This window comes from Triticum aestivum, chromosome 3A (assembly GCF_018294505.1).
Source record: "Triticum aestivum cultivar Chinese Spring chromosome 3A, IWGSC CS RefSeq v2.1, whole genome shotgun sequence".
Classification (NCBI taxonomy): domain Eukaryota; kingdom Viridiplantae; phylum Streptophyta; class Magnoliopsida; order Poales; family Poaceae; genus Triticum; species Triticum aestivum.
In genome coordinates, this window is record NC_057800.1 from 112,100,452 (window position 1) to 112,121,701 (window position 21,250).

At 46.0% G+C, this 21,250-nt stretch overlaps 1 protein-coding gene across 1 annotated transcript; it reads right to left on the reverse strand.

The window, feature by feature from the left end:
• Positions 1 to 435: 435 nt before the first annotated feature.
• LOC123058081 (protein THYLAKOID ASSEMBLY 8, chloroplastic-like) lies at positions 436 to 1,505 on the reverse strand. The gene has a single exon (XM_044480905.1). It carries the CDS (start codon positions 1,368 to 1,370, stop codon positions 585 to 587), a length of 786 nt encoding a protein of 261 aa, XP_044336840.1. The 5' UTR covers positions 1,371 to 1,505; the 3' UTR covers positions 436 to 584.
• Positions 1,506 to 21,250: the final 19,745 nt, after the last annotated feature.

A 21,250-nucleotide genomic window follows, 5' to 3' on the forward strand; every position in this document is an offset into this window, starting at 1 on the left:
CGCTTCCTCTTCATGGCGTCTGCGGAAGGAGTTGGGGCGGCGACGGCATGAACTGCCGAGGAAGGCGTAGGCGGACGAAGCGACGACATTGGAGGCGGCGGCGCATGATATGGGGCGCCCGGTGACCGCGGGTACTCCATCCGGCCGGGCTCCGGCGCCGCGAGGCCGGACGACGAGGTCGGAGGAAGATTGGAGGCGGCGGCGGCACGGGAGGCAGGAACGGAAGCACTTGAAAGTTGGTTCACGCCAAGGGAAAGGGGATCCGGCAAAAACAAGGGTAAGTCACGTAGATATGGCGGAAATGGGTTATAAGATTCCGCAAAAGAATTTCAGGATGATCGAATATACCAGATCTATTCGGGCCAGCAAAATCGCCTCCGTCCCGTAAACCGACGGTTATTTTGCCGGATAGCTCGGTTTAAGATAGCCACAAACTCACAATCCAAACAGGCCTTCTGAACTTTGAACTGTGGCATATGGGTTGCCACACCATAGGTACAGCAGGACGACATTTTAAGTATCCAGTAAAAGAAAACAATTAATCACACTCGTGTTCTCTAGATTTATTTTCCAGTACAAGAAAACTAAGCCGTCGTCGCCGTCTTGTTGCTGTTCTCCCTCGCGCGCATTTCGTCGAGCAGGTGCCTCGCCGGCGGCGAGACCCTGACCTCCCACTCCGCAAAGTCGGCCTCCACCTCCGCCGCCTCGGCCTCGAGCCCCAGCCGCTTCATCCCCCGCGCCATCACCCGGTACATGTACTCGTCCACCTCGCAGCCTTCCCTCCTCACCGCCGCCTCGTACACCCTCCACGCCGCGCGCGCCCTGCCCTTGGCCACCAGCGCGCGCACCAGCCTGGTGAGCTTGTACACGTCCGCCCCCACCCACGGCCCCTCCGACTCCGAGAGCCGCCCGCCGCGCCCCTCCTCCTTCTCCTCGAGGAACGCCTCCACGAGCGCGTCCACGGCGCCGGCGGCGGCCTCGGAGGGCGGCGAGGAGGAGACGAACGTGGCGTAGAGCTCCGGGTCGGGCCGGTACCAGGGCTCGGCGCGCGCCACGTGGAGCGCGGCGAGGGCGAGGGACCAGTGGCCCTGCCGCTGGAGCTCGGCCATGGCGGCGAGGAGGTCGGCCCGGAGGAGGCGGCCGAGGGACGCGGAGGCCGCGCCGCGGGCGGCCGACGGGGAGCGGTCGGCGGCGGTGAGGCGCTTGAGGGACTGCACGGCGTGGATGGCCTCCGTGGAGAGGGAGCGGCCGCGCTGGAGTGGGCCGCGGTTGTCGCGCGGGCCGCAGGTGATGGCCCCGGCCCTGGGCCTGGCCGCGGCGCGCGGGGACGCCGTGGGCGTCGTGCGCGGCAGGAAGAGGAGAGACACCATGGGAGGCGAGGATGGGAGCTGAGCGGGGGAGAGTGGTCGTGTGGAGGCCGGGAGCACGACGAGGAAGAAAGGGGATGATGCGTTTCGCTGCGGATTTTTACGGGTGGCTTGGGAACCGTCTGATCTCTCTAAACGGAGAAGGATGGATAATTGGCCAACGTAAAACATCGCAAAATGCATCTTGCGTGCCATGTTTACCGAGGAACTGAATCCCCTAACATTAATAACATTAAGAAGAATAGTTAGAGAAGCTACAAACCCTAACTTTTCTTTTTTCAATCCATATGATGTAGCCTAAAATGAGTTAAATTAATTTGCAAATTTCAGATTTAATGTGTACATTTATATTCATTACATACAAACAATAAATGGTGAAATAAAATTCACCCGCAAAAAAATGGTGAAATAAAATTAATTATATATTATTTATATCTATAGTAAATACCGATAGTAAATAATCTGTTAAACGTCTTTAACTTCCTTATTTATTTTACACTAGGATTACACTCTAGCACCATGACTTTGCTTCTCTAAGGTAGAGTATCCGGCTCCGTTTACCAAAGGAGCTTAAAGCTTCATGTGGAACTCAAACTATGACCCTACTTCTTACGAAATGAATCTGCGAATGATTTTTTCATGTGTGTGGTTTGCATGGTTTGAGGCATTATCCAAGATTTTCTGCGCACCTTATCTTGGATTGGGATTTTTTTAACAACTCACATCTAGAAGTGTCATAAGTATTGTATATCTAAGTCCTATATCATTGATTTTATGCGGAGATTCGTGTGTATATTTTTCTTCTTCTTATACTTGATTGAGTCACTTAAATATGCAATAACTATGACATATCTAGATGTGTCCTAAAATACAACTGACCTCACATGCTAGACACCTAAAATCGGATAATGTAAGTCAAATAATATGTATCCTTCAACCCTTGGGTCTCATATATGTTTGCCGGGTCAACTTCAGCAGTGGGGACGATGAATTTCTTGGCCAATTTCTAGGTTGTGTAGGGCTGAATTTCTTTGCTTGAATAATACACCCTTTTTACCCCTGCAAAAAAAACCTCCTGTGACGGGGACAATGGCTTATTTTTGCGTCTTAGTTGGTTGGGTGATGCTCCACCCTCAATTTAACTAAACTAGGAGGTCTTTTGTTGCTAGAGCCTTATAAGGTTATCTTTTCATGAATTTTAATGAACTACGCTAATGGTTTTGGTCTAGTTTCCTTATGAATTCGGCTAGTCCTTTTTAAGAATTAACATAAGCTCCTCTTGGTAAGTTCAGGTATAAAATATCTCTCAACCCTTTCATAAGCTAAAGTGACTAGCTCTAGTAGAAGTAGTAGTCAAAGAAAAAGAACTACAAAGCAAAAATTATGGACGTACTTTAGAACCCATAAAATCCTCCCAATGGCGTAAACAGATTATGATTTATGAGCACCATGATGGGAGGGCATGTAGTTGTCATGGTCATTGAGAAGATATGACCATACTTAATAATTGATATAAAGGTCTTAGGCATGGGTAATCCTTACCACTTTTCTCTTTGACCTAGTTGTCAATGCCCTAGCCCTAATCATGGAAATGGCTAAGCAACATGGGATGGTGAAAGGGGTGTTAGAAGAGACAATTGAACAGAGTGTCAATATGTTACAATATGTTGCTGACATCATTTTTCTAATGTATGATGATGAGGAGAGTGCAAATAAATTGAAATTTGTTTTGGGTGGTTTTTAGAAATTGTCAGGGCCGACCATTAACTTTCATAAGAGTGAGTTGTTCGTCTTTGGGAAAGCAAAGAGTAAGTCTGATTTTTATCAAGAAATATTTACTTGCCAACTTGGTGAAATGTTTTTCAAATTCTAGTGATTCATGTTTCCAATGATGGAATCTGGAACAAACCTGGCAAAAGAATGTTAGAAAATTCTAGATCGCAAGGCAAGTTGTTAAACACTGTTGGTAGGCTAACCCTTGCTCAAGCATGCATATTAGTATCCCCTTGTGCATGATGTCCCGTTTATCCCATGCATATTGGAGCCCTTGTAGCTAAGTGGTTTTGGAGACTAGACAATGAACAGGACTGTGACAATCTGTCATCCCAAATAAATATTTTAAGAATGTATGGTTGTCTTGGTGCTAAATGTAGACTTGGCGACTCTTAGTTTTCGTCTCGTCTCATGGTTGCGAAGAACATTTTGTACCAGCACTTCAAAAATACTGTTGGGAATGGGGGCAATACCAGGTTTTGGAAGGACTGGTGGATAGGTCCCAACCCTCTGAAACTACACTACAAGAAATATGTCAACTTGCGACCATCATTATTGGTCACTGAAAGGTCACTGATTTTCATTTGCGACCTTTTTGTGACCAAAAACAAAAGGTCAAAAGCTGGCGGTCGTAAACTGAAATTAACAACCTTCTTTGTGAGAAGGTCGTGGAATTCCACGACCAAAACAAAAGGTCATTGATTCTATGACCTTCTGTTTTGGTCGCTAGCTCTCTGCCCAGGCCAAGTCAGATCCGATATGGCAATTTGACGTGACAAAATTGCGAGCAATTGAAAAGGTCATTGACAAGAATCAGCCCGGTCCAGTTCAGTGTTTTATATGGGCCGAGCCCACTAATTCCAACAAATTTATGCTTTTTTCATGGTCAACTAAATGGGCCAAGCCCAATTTTACAGGCCTTTTCTTTTTTGGGCCCTTTACTTTTTCTTGTAAATTTCTTTTTTTGTTGGCCTTTTCATTTTGTTTTTTGCTGGCATTTTCATTTTTTTACAACTTTTTGGCAGAATTATTATTTTCGCTATTTAAAATAAAATAAGCAATTCCACAGCAACATCATCAGTTGGCTATAGCCTTTTCAGGCGCAGTCTAACTTTAAGCATAGAAAATTGGAAAACAGATATTCAACTCATATATATTGTTGAGAAATATTCATAATTTTGCTGTCAAAGCAGCATGTACACACGAATACAATTTTGTTGTCAAAGCAGCATTTCAAACGTACATCGCATGACATCGTACATAAAGAACAACAATAAAAAGTTTACAATATGCCATATGGCTCAGATCACACAACACATGACATCCAGGTTCAAATGATCCCAGCAACGAAAAAACTTCACCAGCACAGCATACTATCTGCACATTCAAATAGAACAAACTATATGTCAAAAGAGAACTGAGCAGAAAATAGCCACTAAAAGAAAGCAGATAGTATACTCAGTAATTACTATAGATTTGCTCACTAGATACACACACACACTTTGTATATACTTTTGGAAGGAAGTGCAGATTCAAGTAAATAAACGGCGAGGTAGAGCAGGACATCGGACACACAATAGCTCAGGGGACTTGAGGCGCTGACGTATCCCATGAACTACTCTTGTCAAAGCGTGGAGTCTGCATGTTGCCGATGGACGTGAGATCGATGATGGATCTGTCGTGGTGTCTCACGCCCGCTGCCTCGCATGGTGGGCACACAACGCCATGTTTGCATCGGATGTGAGGCATATGTGCACCTCGGGCCATGAAGAATAGCAGCTATGAAGACTTGCCTCGAAGAAATCATTCTAAACATCCCGTGATACATTTTTCTAATGTAGCTCTGCCTATCTACATGCCTTGCTCATAACATTGTAAATGATAGTTCGTAAACTTCTTAGAAAACATGTACCATCAGCAACCATCTATCCATCATCAATCGGTACTTATTTCCATATGGTTTCTTATGTGTCTACATATTTTGATGCACATTCTTTTAATAATTGGTTTGCTCTCGGCCTTTGTGCCATGGGCGCAACGGGTCATCTAGTTCAAGTAAACTGTAGAGTTATATCAAGACTAAGATACTTGACGGTAAATAACAACAGGAAACAACAGCAGGAAAACCCAGATAGAAACTAATAAACCTAGATAGAAAGTAACAAACTTGTACCCCTGATACAGACCAGTAATCAACCCAAACAATCAGTACATTTTAACATGTTAAGTGGCTACCATTCTAATCATATTTGTACCATGGCATAGGAAAAAAATCAGTGACCTCACTGCTACAAATTAAACTGATGCTCTTCTACTACTAAACCATTCAAGCTCATGGTCAGGATCAACAATACTAATAACCTGTAGGTACAGTGGTAGAGCAGCAAGCAAATAGTGCAATAATCCCACCACAACGCCTGAAGAAAAACACTATCCTACTACCACTCTCATCCATTCAACTGACAACATCTATTTCACGGAGGAAGGGAAGGGAATAGATAGGCTAGTAGCAGTTAATGATGGCGTCAACAATGATATGGATGAGGTTGGTGTCGGTGAGCAGGGATCCACCTCCCATCAGTTCCATCCACGTTCCGGTGAGGCATTTTCCTCATAACCAGGTTATATCACCACCAAAACAGAATAGAGTCAGCGAACAGTAAGAACCTCCTCACGGTCGACCAGAACAAGAACATAATAAATCTGGTCAAATGCATGGCTTTTGTTCACCTCACATACACAATCAGGTACACAAGGATGAGAATAAGTGGGTGTTGTTTTTTAGACTGCACGGTCAACAACAACAGAAGATGTACTGTTTAGGTACAGAAGCATAGAGAAACATACAAAAACGATCTGGGCGTCTCTTGCAGCTGTCAAACCATTCCGAGTACTCCATTTGTATCTTCTTCTTTTCCTGCACTCCCAGCTGAATCTGAATGCAGGATATAAAAGAACTAGTTCATTTCATCAGTATGAGATCTAACTGTTTGTCACTCGGTAGATAACCAAGGAGGCCTTGATATAAACAGGGGTATGTGTAAATATATGTGTTCACAGGCTTGAATACATCGCCAGTAACTGTAAGTACAGAACATGTAACATGGTGGCTACATAAACAGAACGAGATGTGGCATGCTTAAAAGTCCGAGCCCGTGCTATGCCTATATATAATCAGGTGCAGCTTAAATATATGTGGGCACATAGTGAAAGGAACAACATAGCATGATGATATTCGATCGACTAGATTTGGGAGAAACCTGATCGAGCCAACACAAAAAATAAATAGAGCAAGATTTGAGCTGTACCTGCAGAGTGTTACTTATGGTGGAACTGGCAGGAGACTTGCTCGGATTTAGTCATCACAAATTGTAAGTGTAAAGCAGATCATCTTGGCTGTTACAGACGAAAAGAAAAGACAGTGTGTTTTTTAGACTGCACGGTCAACAACAACAACAAATGTATAGAATGTTTAGGTACACAAGCATGTGTAGCAAGCATTAAAAGTTCAATCTGTTTGGTAGAAGGCACCATTGATCTCGTTCTCATAGCCATACTTACACGCACACATGCAGTTTTAATTAATTAAATGGGCAGGCAACAATGGCAATTACAAATCTAGGGGCAGGAGGTAGTGAGAGCAACTCAAGATATACACTACTAGAGGGATCGTCAAGATGTAGGGGATGGAGGTGTCTCACTTGGTTTCAAAATAAGATGCACACAAAGACAACCACATAAATATAGCAGTGCATAGTACTGAGGAAACAAGGACATCTCTTTACCAACATGTATAATTCGGAGCAGCAGTAGCGAGCAGAGGAAGATGAGAGGGAGATGGAGATGCTTATTAGCTGAGGCAGAAACAGAAGCATTTGAGGAGGAAAGCTACGTGCATGTGCACTTGCGAGGCCACATATTCTGGGTCGTCCACCACACTAGCAACCATCATGTACCCGTCGCCATCAGCAACGTTGCTCCTGCAGCATCAACAGATAACCATTTATAAATTAAACGGACCAGCTACACGTACAAGGTTATACTAAGAATGTAAGTACAGTCCAGCTACACGTACAAGGTTATACTAAGCATGTAAGTACAATCCAGCTACACGTACAAGGTTATACTAAGCATGTAAGTACAGTCCAGCTATAAAGTGGATGGCAAAGTGTGGCTGTTGTTGTTGCTACTTTAGCCAACCGAGCTAATTAATCTCATCAACCTAATACACTTCAAATATTGAGTACAGCAGCAACATCTACTTGTTACTGGAGTTCCAGTTCAAGATGGCCAGAGGCCACTTGGCACCATGGAACCTGCACAATTTCCACCATATATATGAATGGGTTAGAAAAAAACTATAGTTGAAGTACCCAGCCTCATACATACATACATACATACAGGAACAAAATTTGATTACACAAGAAGGTAGCTGGAGTGGTGGTGGACGAAATGAAAATCGACGGCCACGGCTCAGCGAGGAGAGGAGCTCAACATTGAAGTTTCACAAAACAGGAATTTCATCAATCTGAGAGTGGGTTTTAGTAGCTCAAGCTTAGTTAAGTTAAGCACTTAGTACTAAACAGCAGCAACACTTGAACCGTAACATGTCCAAAAAGGAAACAAAACATGAGACGAGTATTGATAGCAAGTCCACGAAGGACATCCAATGGTTTCAGCCACATCCTAATAAACCTGCAGCATTCTTTAGCACCTAATTATCAGCAACAAATCAATGGCCAGATGAGCACCACCACAACAAATCGACACTAACACTTCACCCAAGCAAGGAATCAGCTCACACACGCAAGATGATGATTGCATACATACAAATCATGTGCTGGCAGAAAAAAATCGAAGCATGAGCTCATCTTCTCTCTCTATTTGGTAACTAACAACCTAAATAAAATAAAATAAAACATGACTTGTTCATACAGATCCCTCTAAAATTCCTTGGCACAAGTGCATCACATATTATCAACTTAGCAGCAGAAGTAGTGAGCACAGGAAGAGGGGGAGGGAGATGGAGGAGCTACCTGACGCGGTCGCAATGGAAGCAGAGGAGCAGACCCCTCTTGCCCCTCCCCCTCAAGCAGGACATGGCTGCCGGCTGGGTGCGCCCCTACTCCCCCGCCTCCTCGAGTAGGAGACCCCCTTCCCCTGATGCTGCTTGGCGTGCCGCACCACTAGTCACCCTGCACACAGCAAGTTTCAGATGTTCAGAACAGATCAACATGTTGAGCAGTTAGGAAATCATGAGAAGGAAGTGGGAGGGTGGATCACGATGGTCTCACCTCGTTACCGTCGTCCTCATCCAACCCCGGCGACCAAGTACATGATAACCCACAAGTATAGGGGATCACAATAGTTTTTGAGGGTAGAGTATTCAACCCAAATTTATTGATTCGACACAAGGGGAGCCAAAGAATATTCTCAAGTATTAGCAGCTGAGTTGTCAATTCAACCACACCTGGAAACTTAATATCTGCAGCAAAGTATTTAGTAGCAAAGTAATATGATAGTAGTGGTAACGGTAGCAAAAGTAATATTTTTGGTGTTTTATAGTGATGATAACAATAGCAACGGAAAAGTAAATAAGCAAATAATAATATATGGAAAGCTCGTAGGCAATGGATCGGTGACAGAGAATTATGCCGGATGCGGTTCATCATGTAACAGTCATAACCTAGGGTGACACAGAACTAGCTCCAATTCATCAATGTAATGTAGGCATGTATTCCGAATATAGTCATACGTGCTTATGAAAAAGAACTTGCATGCCATCTTTTGTCCTACCCTCCCGTGGCAGCGGGGTCCTAGTGGAAACTAAGGGATATTAAGGCCTCCTTTTAATAGAGTACCGGACCAAAGCATTAACACATAGTGAATACATGAACTCCTCAAACTACGGTCATCACCGGGAGTGGTCCCGATTATTGTCACTTCGGGGTTGCCGGATCATAACACATAGTAGGTGACTATAGACTTGCAAGATAGGATCAAGAACTCACATATATTCATGAAAACATAATAGGTTCAGATCTGAAATCATGGCACTCGGGCCCTAGTGACAAGCATTAAGCATAGCAGAGTCATAGCAACATCAATCTCAGAACATAGTGGATACTAGGGATCAAACCCTAACAAAACTAACTCGATTACATGATAAATCTCATCCAACCCATCACCGTCCAGCAAGTCTACGATGGAATTACTCACGCACGGCGGTGAGCATCATGAAATTGGTGATGGAGGATGGTTGATGATGACGATGGCAGCGGATTCCCCTCTCCGGAGCCCCGAACGGACTCCAGATCAGCCCTCCCGAGAGAGTTTAGGGCTTGGCGGCGGCTCCGTATCGTAAAACGCGATGAATCCTTCTCCTTTATTTTTTTCTCCCCAAACACAAATATATGGAGTTGGAGTTGAGGTCGGTGGAGCTCCAGGGGGGCCACGAGGCAGGGGGCGCGCCCCCCACCCTCGTGGCTAGGGTGTGGGCCCCCTGTCCTTGATTCTTTGCCAGTATTTTTTATTATTTCCAAAAATAATCTCCGTGGAGTTTTAGGTCATTCCGAGAACTTTTATTTCTGCACATAAATAACACCATGGTAATTCTGCTGAAAACAACGTCTGTCCAGGTTAGTTCCATTCAAATCATGCAAGTTAGAGTCCAAAACAAGGGCAAAAGTGTTTGGAAAAGTAGATACGACGGAGACGTATCAACTCCCCCAAGCTTAAACCTTTGCTTGTGCTCAAGCAATTCAGTTGACAAACTAAAAGTGATAAAAAAAAACTTTTACAAACTCTGTTTGCTCTTGTTGTTGTAAATATGTAAAGTCAGCATTCAAGTTTTCAGCAAAGATTATGAACTAACCATATTCAGAATAACTCTTAGGTATCATGTTTACTCATATCAATGGCATAAGAAACTAGCGAGCAATAATAATAAATCTCGGATACCAACACTGTTAAGGCATATCTCGATGTAGTTTTGGTGATTGATGACAACATATTTGCGGACTAACCTTGTGCGTTGAGTGTTTCAGAGATTCATCCTTTCGCTCGAGACGATTTCTCTCCCCTCGGAGTGTTTTTCAAGACGGTGTAGCTCTTTGGTTTCTTGTTGGTGGACTAGTTTCTTAGGAGCCACCGTACTATCAAGAGGGGGTCCGCTTTGGTTTGGCTAGGGTGGAATCATCACGTACACTTTCGTTTCACACCCTCTGGGCCTTTCGCAGCGGTTGTAGGTGCAGTAGTACCGCTCTAGAGGGGTAGTACCGCCCTGCCACCGCGGCAGTACCGCGCTAAGCCCGTCCGACACTACCGCGCTGGGCCAGTCCCTCCTATGTCTTCTAGTCCTCTCTGCTGGGCAGTAGTATAGCAGGGGGAGCGGTAATACCGCTGCCCTCTGCGGTAGTACCGCCCTCTGCGGGGCTGTTTAGTGGGGTAATGGTTGGATTGTTACCCCCACTATAAAAGGGGGTCCCCTTCTTCCCCGTTAACCTACCTCTTCCCCCTCAAGCTCCATTAATGCTCCAAGCTCCATTTTCGCCCGATCTCTCTCTCTAGCCAATCAAACTTGTTGATTTGCTCGAGAGTGGTTGAGAAGGCCCCGATCTACACTTCCACCAAGAGATATTTGATTCCCCCACCTATCCCTAGCGGATCTTGTTACTCTTGGGTGTTTGAGCACCCTAGACGGTTGAGGTCACCACAGAGCCATAGTCCATTGTGGTGAAGCTTCATGGTATTGTTGGGAGCCTCCGATTAAGTTGTGGAGATTGCCCCAGCCTTGTTTGTAAAGGTCCGGTTGCCGCCTCCAAGGGCACCAATAGTGGAATCACGGCATCTCGCATTGTGTGAGGGTGTGAGGAGAATACGGTAGCCCTAGTGGCTTCTTGGGGAGCATTGTGCCTCCACACCGCTCTAACGGAGACGTACTTCCCCTCATAAGGAAGGAACTTCGGTAACACATCCTCGTATTCACCGGGTCCACTCTTGGTTATCTCTCTCCTTTACTTGTGCAAGCTCATTAGTGTTCCTTCTCTTACTTGCGTGTTTGTTCGTTGTTGTTGCATCATATAGGCTGCTCACCTAGTTGCACATCTAGACAACCTACTTTGATGCAAAGTTTAATTTGGTAAAGAAAAGTTAAAAATTGTTAGTTGCCTATTCACCCCCCTCTAGTCAACCATATCGATCCTTTCAATTGGTATCAAAGCCTCGTTTCTTTACTAAGGACTTTGCCGTCCGAAGAGTATGGTTGATACCGTAGAAGGTGTGGAGGAACACTCCGGTGTGAATCCAATCTCGTCTACGGGCGATGGGGGAACCTCGGTCTCTCGTGAGGAGTTCAATGTGGCCTTGGAGACATTGAAAACCTCCATGACGACTGAGGTTGAAAGCATGTTTACTAAATTCATTGAAGGGCTTAAACTATCCACCGCACCGTTGAAAGTGGGTGATCCCACTGACAAGGTAACGGATGCTATCTCCGACAAGGGGGAATCTAGTAGTGAAAAGGCTCCTTCTTATAGTGGTAAAAATGGCATCGGCAACTTTGCTCATGTGGAACCACCACTTGTTTATGGTGGACCGGTTCCTTCCACTCATTTGAATCATGCCGGTCCCCCCCTAATATTGTGAAAAATGAGGACTTTGATTCTTGGGTTTATCGCTTTAAGCATCATTTAAATCATGTGAACACTAATCTTTGGAGAATCATTGAAGAAGGTTTTCATCCGCGTGATCCAAGCAACTTCACTCCTCGAGAAGCCGCGAATAATCAATTCAATGAGAATGATCTCTTTATCATTCAAGATGCAATTCCACCCGAAGATCTACCTCATCTTCGGCCCTTCGCCTTGGCCAAAGATGCATGGCTTTGTGTTGTCTCTCTCTACCGGGGAAGCGCAAGCATTCAACGCTCCAACTATGAAGTAGTGCAAGATGAAGCCAATGAGTTTGCAATGAAAGAAGATGAAGAACCTCATGAGCTTTATCGGAGAGTAACCAAACTCGCGGTCTCACTCCGAGATCACGGGAGCAATGACACGGATGACAATTGGATCAAGCGCAAATTCCTTAAGGCAATGATGCCTTACCACAAGGCATGTCCTCCGTCATTCGTCAAAGGCCGGACTTCCACACTTTGACCTCAAGTGAAGTGTTGGATGAGTTTGTGGCTATGAACATATTGGACAAGACTGCCGACAATGTGGTGCTTCGTTCTCAAAGGGCAAAGAAGCCCAACCTTGCATTGAAGGCAAAGGTTTGCGTTGATGAAGAAGAAGAGGAAGAAGAAGAGGAAAGCAACCCCGAAGATACAAAGTATGCCTATCATGAACACATGGCACTTGCTTCAAGGCAATTTTGGAGTAAGAAAAACTCAAGGCCAAACTTCAACAAGAACAACTTAAGTGGCACGAAGAGCAAGCAACATGTAAGGACTTGCTACAATTGTGGCAATGTGAGTCATTTTGTTGCAGAGTGCCCGTATGAGAAAAGGGAAGACAATGGTGGCAAGCTCATTCGAAAGGACAAAGCCAAGTCTTTCCCCAATAAGAGCAACTTCATCAAGAAAACCCCTCACAAGGCATTGGTGGTTCAAGAAGAGTACCATGAGGATGATGATGATGATGAAGATGGTGAGTCGGTTGCCATGGCCTCCGTTGCCATTGCAAAAACTCCACGAATATCTCTCTTCGACTCACCCAATGAGAACATCACCGCCAAGTGCCTCATGGCTAAAGCCACCAACAAGGTAACTCCCAACATCAAAACTACCATCATTAATAATCCTTCCTTGACGGAATTCATTGATGAATGTGAGGGATCTAATGTGGAGGAAAATGAGTTTGAGTCCTTTATGGGTAAACTCAAGGGTAAATCCAAGAAGTATTTTGTTGCTCTCTTGGAACAACTTGGTGAAGCCAATGACATGATCGAGTCTCATGAAGATACCATCTCCAAGATGGAGGGGCATAGTCGTGACTATGCCGATGAGATTTTGGATCTTTCCAATGCCCTTGAGGAAGAGTGTGGTCTTTGTTTGGCTCTTGAGGAGTCACACAACGATGATCATGCTGAGTTAAAGAAAGATTTTGATCATGCTCTCGTTGTTTCTCCCGTGCTAAACTCCGAGAAGTCCAAACTTGGGGTTGATCTTGCTAGACTCAAGGAGGAGTTTGATCTACTTGACAAGGCTCACAAGGTCTTGAAGGGTGCTCATGCTAGCCTCAAAGAGTCTCATGATCAACTCCAAGTGAAGCTAACCAAGGAGAAAGCCACCTTTCCTCGTATGATGTTAATTGATAATGCAAATGCTACTAACCCATGTTGTGAGCATGTGCATCTTGTTGAGGAGAACGCTAAGCTAAAGGTGCAACTTGAGAAAGGTCTTGTGTCTTGCATACAAGGCGAGAAGAGCCTCAACGACGTCTTGACCAACCAAAAGGGAGTTGTGGCCAAGGAAGGGATTGGGTACGTGCCCAAGTCCAAGAACGAGAAGAAGAATGACAAGGCCAAACGACCTCCTCCTCTCAAGCAAACCTTTGTAAAGGAGGGTGAGGGTGCTACTAAGGAGAAGGAGAAAAACTCCATGAAGGGTAGTGATGCCAAGAAGGGAAACGCTCCCCTTCCCAACATAAAGCCTGCGACTTTAACCCTTCTTATGTGTTGTGCCACGCTAGAGATGGGCATGTTTATGCCAAATTTGTTGGTTCTCCTTATGAGTACATTGAATGGTCTATTTGGGTTCCTAAGACCCTTGTTACTAACATCAAAGGACCCATTACAAAATGGGTACCTAAAACCAAGCATTGATCTCTTGTAGGTGTTTGCTTCTGGTGGGGGATCATGGTTGCTCGATAGTGGAGCTACTAATCATATGACCGGAAGCAAGGACTTGGTGGTGGACGTGAAAAAGATTCCATCTATGCCCACCAATGTTCAGTGAGGTGATGCCTCGTCTTCTAAGGTATTGGGACTCGGCAAAGTTGTCATTTCTCATGATCTTACGATCGATAAGGTCATGCTTGTTGAGTCCCTTGCATACAATTTACTTTCCGTTTGTCAACTAGCACTCATGGGCTTTGCCACTTTCTTTGATATTGATTCCGTGGCCCTCTTGTGGAGCAAGACTCTTAAAGTAGCCTTTGTTGGGCATGTCGAGAATGGTCTCTATGTGATTAACTTTTCGAAGCGACCCACTAAGACCGCGACATGCCTAATGGCTAAAGTTGACGTGGGATGGCTTTGGCATCACCGTTTAGCCCATGTTAATATGAGATCTTTGCAAAGTCTTCTCAAGGGGGACCATGTTCGTGGACTAACAAATGTTAGTTTTGCCAAAGATCGTGCTTGCAGTGCTTGCATCGAAGGAAAGCTACATGAGAAGGCTCACCCTCCCACGACTATCATCTACTCGAAGAGGCCTTTGGAGCTCCTTCACTTGGATCTCTTTGGACCTCCATCCTTTGATAGTCTTGGGGGTAGAAAGTATTGCTTGGTGATTGTAGATGACTATTCAAGATACACTTGGGTATATTTCTTCATGAGGAAGAGTGAGACCCAACAAACTGTCATCGACTTTGCAAATGAAGCTCAACAACAACAAAATGCAAAGATCTTGGGAATAAGAAGTGACAACGGCTCCGAGTTCAAGAACTACACCTTGGATGAGTTTTTGAGTGATGAGGGAATCAAGCATCAATATTCCGCACCTTATACCCCTCAACAAAATGGTGTAGCGGAGAGGAAGAACCAGATGTTGATGGATGCGGCAAGGACCATGATGGCGGAGTTCAAGTCTCCCTACAACTTTTGGGCCGAAGCCATCAACACCGTGTGCCATGCATCTAATCGGCTCTACCTCTGCAAAGGCTTGAACAAGACTCCATATGAGATACTCACCGGTAATAAGCCCAACCTCAAGTACTTCCGGGTGTTCGGGTGTAAGTGTTTCATTCTCAAGAAAGGTGTCCGTTTGTCTAAATTTGAGGCTAGAGCTTATGAGGGCATATTTATTGGTTATGCTACAAACTCTCATACTTACCGTGTTCTCAATAAGTCCACGAGACTTATTGAGGAAAGGTGTAACATGGAGTTTGATGAGAATAACGGGCTCCCAAATGGAGCAAAGTGGTAGTTGTGATGTAGGTGATGACATTCCTCCCCAAGCCATAAGAAGAATTGGTATTGGTCATATCCTACCCATTGAGGAACCCCTTGTGGCCGAAGGAGAAGGACAATGTTCTACTCAAGTGGAACCTTCACCAACCCAAGACCCACACGCTTCCGAAGAACAAAGTGAGGGCCCTCAACCTCAAGAACAAGACCAAGGGCAAGATCAATCTCAAGATGGTGTTGTAACATCAATTGATGCCCAAGGTCAAGCTCCCTCCTCCGAGCAAGTTCAAGATCCAGTTCCACGAGATCAAGAACAAGCTCAAGACGACGCTCAAGATGATCAAGTGACCACTCCTCGTCTCACCCCCGAGGAGGAATTGGAGCGTCGTGCCGCCAAGGTTGCTTCCAAGCTCTCCACCAAGGATCATCTCATGACGAATGTGCTTGGAAGCTTAAGAAAGGGGGTAAGCACTCATAGGCAATTAGCAAACTATTGTGAACATCATGCGTTTGTCTCTTGTGTCGAACCCCACAAGGTCTATGTGGCGCTTGAAGATCCCGATTGGCTCAATGCCATGCATGAAGAACTCAACAACTTCGAGCGCAACAAAGTGTGGAGATTGGTGCCAAGACCGATGGTGAACCACAATGTCATTGGAACCAAGTGGATATTTAAGAACAAGCAAGATGCTCATGGGATTATCATTCGCAACAAGGCTCGTTTGGTAGCACAAGGCTACTCCCAAGTCGAGGGTATCAACTATGGTGAAACCTTTGCTCCCGTTGCTCATCTTGAATCCATTCGCATGTTGATTGCATATGCTTCTCATCATAACTTTAAGTTACAACAAATGGATGTGAAGAGTGCTTTTCTTAATGGTCCTATTAATGAGTTGGTTTATGTCAAGCAACCCCCCGGGTTCGAGGATCCCTACTTTCCTGATCATGTGTATCAACTCGATAAGGCACTCTACGGCCTTAAACAAGCCCCACGCGCGTGGTATGACCACCTTACCGAGTTGTTACAAGACCGTGGTTTTGAAGTTGGGCTAATCGACCCTACTCTTTTTACTAAGAAGGTCAAAGGGGAGTTGTTTGTGTGCCAATTATATGTTGATGATATTATCTTTGGTTCCCCTAACAAAGCTTTCAATGAGGAATTTGCCGCTCTCATGACCTCAAAGTTCGAGATGTCTTCCATGGGAGAGTTGAAGTTCTTTCTCGGGTTCGAAGTGAAGCAAAGGAGAGAAGGAACTTTCATCAACCAAGCCAAACACACTCAAGACATGCTCAAGAGATTCAAGCTAAGTGATGTCAAGCCGGCGTCCACTCCCATGCCCACCAAGTGCCAACTTGACATTGATCCCAATGGTAAAGCGATGGATCAAAAGGTATATCGCTCCATGATTGGCTCCTTGCTTTACCTTTGTGCATCTAGACCGGATATCATGTTGAGTGTGGGAATTTGTGCACGGTTTCAAGTCGCGCCTAAGGAAAGTCACTATGTGGTGGTCAAACAAATCTTTCGATATTTGGCTCATACCCCAAACTTTGGCTTAGGGTACCCAAGAGGAGAAAATTTCAAGCTTGTAGGTTATTCGGACTCGGATTGGACGGGAGACAAAGTGGATAGGAAGTCCACTTCCGGAGGGTGCCAATTTCTTGGTTGCTCTTTGGTAAGTTGGTCTTCTAAGAAGCAAAGTTGTGTGTGTCTCTCGTCCACGGAAGCGGAGTATGTGGCTACTGGTAGTTGTTGTGCACAACTTTTATGGATGAGGCAAACTTTAAAGGATTACGGTGTCACTTTTGAAAAAGTGCCTCTTTGGTGTGACAATGAAAGTGCCATCAAGATTTCCCTCAACCCGGTGCAACACTTCAAGACAAAGCATATTGAGATTAGGTATCACTTCATCCAGGATCACATTAGGCGAGGGGAGATCGAGCTCAACTATGTCAACACTCATGATAACCTTGCAGATATCTTCACGAAGCCTTTGGATGAAGCAAGATTTCGCGAGTTAAGGCATGAGCTAAATATCATTGATTCGAGTAATGTGACTTGAACCCTTGCACACCCCACCTCATTCAACTTGTTGTCTAGTTTAGGTGTAGGCATGGACATAGGGGGGGTGTTGTTCTCTCAATGAACTTTCCCTCCCCCCATAATGCATAAACTAACCAAACTCTTTCACATTAGCCATTTCTTTATGGTACTTGTGCTTCAAAGATGAGTGTTGGTCATGGGCCCAAGGTTAAAATCTTCGCAGCGCCATACCTCTAAACTCAAACATAGGTGGCCTCAGCCACCGTCCTCTCTTGGAGAGGTGTGGATCTTCTTTCTTCTTGTCAGTTTTGTGTGTGTGTGTGTCTTTTCGTTTTGTCTCGGTTTCCGCTCGTGTGTTCTGCCCGGTTTGGTCGGATATTTTTGCGGCAGAGCGGTACTACCGCTGCATGAGCGGTACTACCGCTGACAAGCGTCAAGCGGTACTACCGCTCACCCTGCGGTACTACCGCTGCGGGGCAGGCGACTAGGGGGTTAAGTCAGGGCAGGGGGACTTGCTTCTCCCCCATACCCATTTGCCCTCACTCGTCTTCTTCGTTGCTCCCGCAACCTCTCGCCGCAGGAGGGGCCCGGTCGGCCGCCGTTTTTGTGCCGTCCCTCTTCATTTCCTCCAATGGAGTCGATCCCCACCTCGTCCTCTTGCCATGGATGCCGGTATTTCCCCCGTTCTTATTCTCTCTTTGCCTAGATCTTGCATCTACTTTTTAGGGGCAATAGGCATTGTTCTTCTTGTCTTTTGGCTAAGGCAAGGCTTGAGTAGGATGGAGATGGCCTCTAGGATCAGTGGATTGAAGTTTGGTACGCTTATTTTTGAATTTGGCATCTCCGGTAGTGCCGGATCTGACCACGGTAGTGAAGAACCGCCGTTCCCCATCTGGTGCGGTACTACCGCTCGCCTCGAGCGGTACTACCGCTCTTGTTTCACAGTACTACCACTGGGGTGGTACTGCCGCTGGTTGGTTGCAGTACTACTATTGTATGCCCAGTTCCGTCTTTTTCCTACCACGCTTTGATCCTTGTTGTTTTGTTTGGTGGTTTATGCTCTTTTCTTTCGTGTGTTTCTTCTAGTCGTGTGTTTGGTTCTAGGTGATGATCATCCTGAGCAGCAGGTCCGCCGTGTCAACCCCGGGCGTGCAACGTCAAAGCGCTACCGCACCTCTAAGCCAGCAGGTGGTTCCTCTAGTACTCAACCGCCACCAGCAGGCGCAACCTCAAGTGCTCCACCACCACCTCAGCAGTCGAAGAGATTCGCCAACAAGCCAAAGGGAAAGACTATGACTGAGATGACTGCCAAGGAGTTTTGGGCAAAGCGTCGCCGCAACCCCTATGAGGAAGACCAAGATCCCACTTTGGTCAACCGCCCGTTCTGGAACCGCTTTCAGTTTGCCATCTATTTTGATGTGATCAAGGCCAAGAAGAATCTCTATGTTGATGTACGCTCCATCGACACGGATGCTATGGAGAAGGACCCTGAGTACTTTGGCGAAGCCCTTCAGATGTGTTCTCAGCTGAACATTCTCAGGATCATGCAGTTCAACAAGGATTTTGATGCAGATTTGGTGGCTCAATTCTTTGCTACTGTTCATCTTGGAACTGATGCCGACAAGACTCTGACTTGGATGACCAATGGCAAGTTGCTTTCCATCAAGTGGCAGTCCTTCATGGAGTTACTTGATGTGGAAGATCACGGGCTTGAGACTCCAGTCGGCTTCCGCCCTCACCGCAATGCTACATCCACTCACAAGCAAGCCCTTTGGCCCTACTGTACTATGAAGGTTAACCCAGTGACTAAGAAGGAAACCTATGAGTTGTCTGCCTATCTGGACATCCTTCATCATGTCTTCCATGAGACTCTCTTCCCTCGCATCGGGAATCTGTATATGGTCCACTCCTATCTCGTGGACATGCTTCTTTTCTACCAGCATGAGAAGGAAGCAAACACTGGAGAGAGCCTAGACATTTCTCATGTTATGTGGTCTGAACTTCTCTCTGTCGTTTCTGAGGCAAGTGCCCGATATATGGTCCATTCATCATGAGGCTCATTGAGAAGGCCTGGGCACGTGTCTATCCTAGAGTGATGTTGGAAACTGAAGAATTGGTTTCTCATGAGATCAAGCGTCTGAGGAAGAAGGACAATTGGGGCATCCCAGTGCCTAAACCCGGGGGTCCATCTACTGTTGCTGACATGGAGACCGAGGGTGGGGCTGCGGCCGATGATCATGAGGAGGACTTTGGGCCCTCTAGTGCAGAACCTTCTTGGGCAAAGAAGCTTAAACGCAAGATGAAGAAGCTTTTCTGCATGGAGTCTCATGGTTAGTACATGACTCATGTGGCTGAGAAGCAGGCCAGGGTGCGTCACAAGGAGCTCATGCATCACCTGGGTGCGACCGTTGCCAGCGGTTCTGAGGGGCAGATCACTGAAGAGGGGGAATGGATTCACCAGCATTGCTCTTGGACCGATTCAGACGCCGAGCAGTTTCTGACCGACGACGGAGGTGCAGACGTTCATGTTGAGATGTGATGTTCGAGATCCTCAGCTTGCCATCACCTGGAGCCGTAGCAACGCTCTTTGCCCTTTTGGTGTCTCGATGCCAACGGGGGAGAGAGTTTAGGGATTTGTGTTGTTTCCGTGTTGCGAGTGTGTCTTTGTGGTTTGTGGTGTCTTGTGTTTTCTCGTTGTCTTTGTTTGGTTTGGTTTGGTGCTAGTGAGACCTAAGTTCTAGTCATATGGTGTGAGACATATGCTACCCTATTGTTATCTTATTATCTATGTCTATTCAGTACTGTAGTATCTTATGAATTGCATGCTTATCATGTTTTATACCCTGCTCTCATATATCCTGTGCTTAGAATATTTGGACTATGAAATATAGGGGGGGTGTTGATCCGAATGTGTGTGTCTTGCATTCCAAAGGCACTACTAACTAGGTGCACACATTCAGGGGGAGCCTGTCTATATTTTGTAGTTCTAAGTATCCTTACTTTTATGTCTTTTCCCTGTGCATATCCCTGGTTGTCATCAATCCACCAAAAAGCGGGAGATTGTTAAGGCATCTCTCTCGATGTAGTTTTTGTGATTGATGACAACATATTTGCGAACTAACCTTGTGCGTTGAGCGTTTCAGAGATTCATCCTTTGGCTCGAGACAATTTCTCTCCCCTCGGAGTGTTTTTCAAGATGGTGTAGCTCTTTGGTTTCTTGTTGGTGGATTAGTTTCTTAGGAGTCACCGTACTATCAAGAGGGGGTCCACTTTGGTTTGGCTAGGTTGGAATCATCACGTACACTTTCGTTTCACACTCTCTGGGCCTTCCCGCGTCGTTGGAGGTCTTTTACCCTGTAGATTGAGTTGTCTTTAGCCCCAGCGGTAGTACCACGGTGCCCAGCGGTAGTACTGCTTATGGTCCTTAGCGGCAGTACCGTTGCGGTACCGGGCCACTACCGCCTCGACTCGAGGGGGGGATTTCTCATGTCGGGTTGAGCGGCACCTGCAGCGGTTGTAGGTGCAGTAGTACCGCCCTGCCACCGCGGCAGTACCGCGCTAAGCCCGTCCGGCAGTACCGCGCTGGGCAAGTCCCTCCTCTGTCTTCTAGTCCTCTCTACTGGGTGGTAGTATCGTAGGGGGAGCGGTAGTACCGCTGGTCCAACGGTAGTATCGATGCCCTCTGCGGTAGTACCGCCCTCTGCGGGGCTGTTTAGTGGGGTAACGGTTGGATTGTTACCCCCACTATAAAAGGGGGTCCCCTTCTTCCCCGTTGACCTACCTCTTCCCCCTCAAGCTCCATTAATGCTCCAAGCTCCATTTTGCCCGATCTCTCTCTCTAGCCAGTCAAACTTGTTGATTTGCTCGAGAGTGGTTGAGAAGGCCCCGATCTACACTTCCACTAAGAGATATTTGATTCCCCCACCTATCCCTAGTG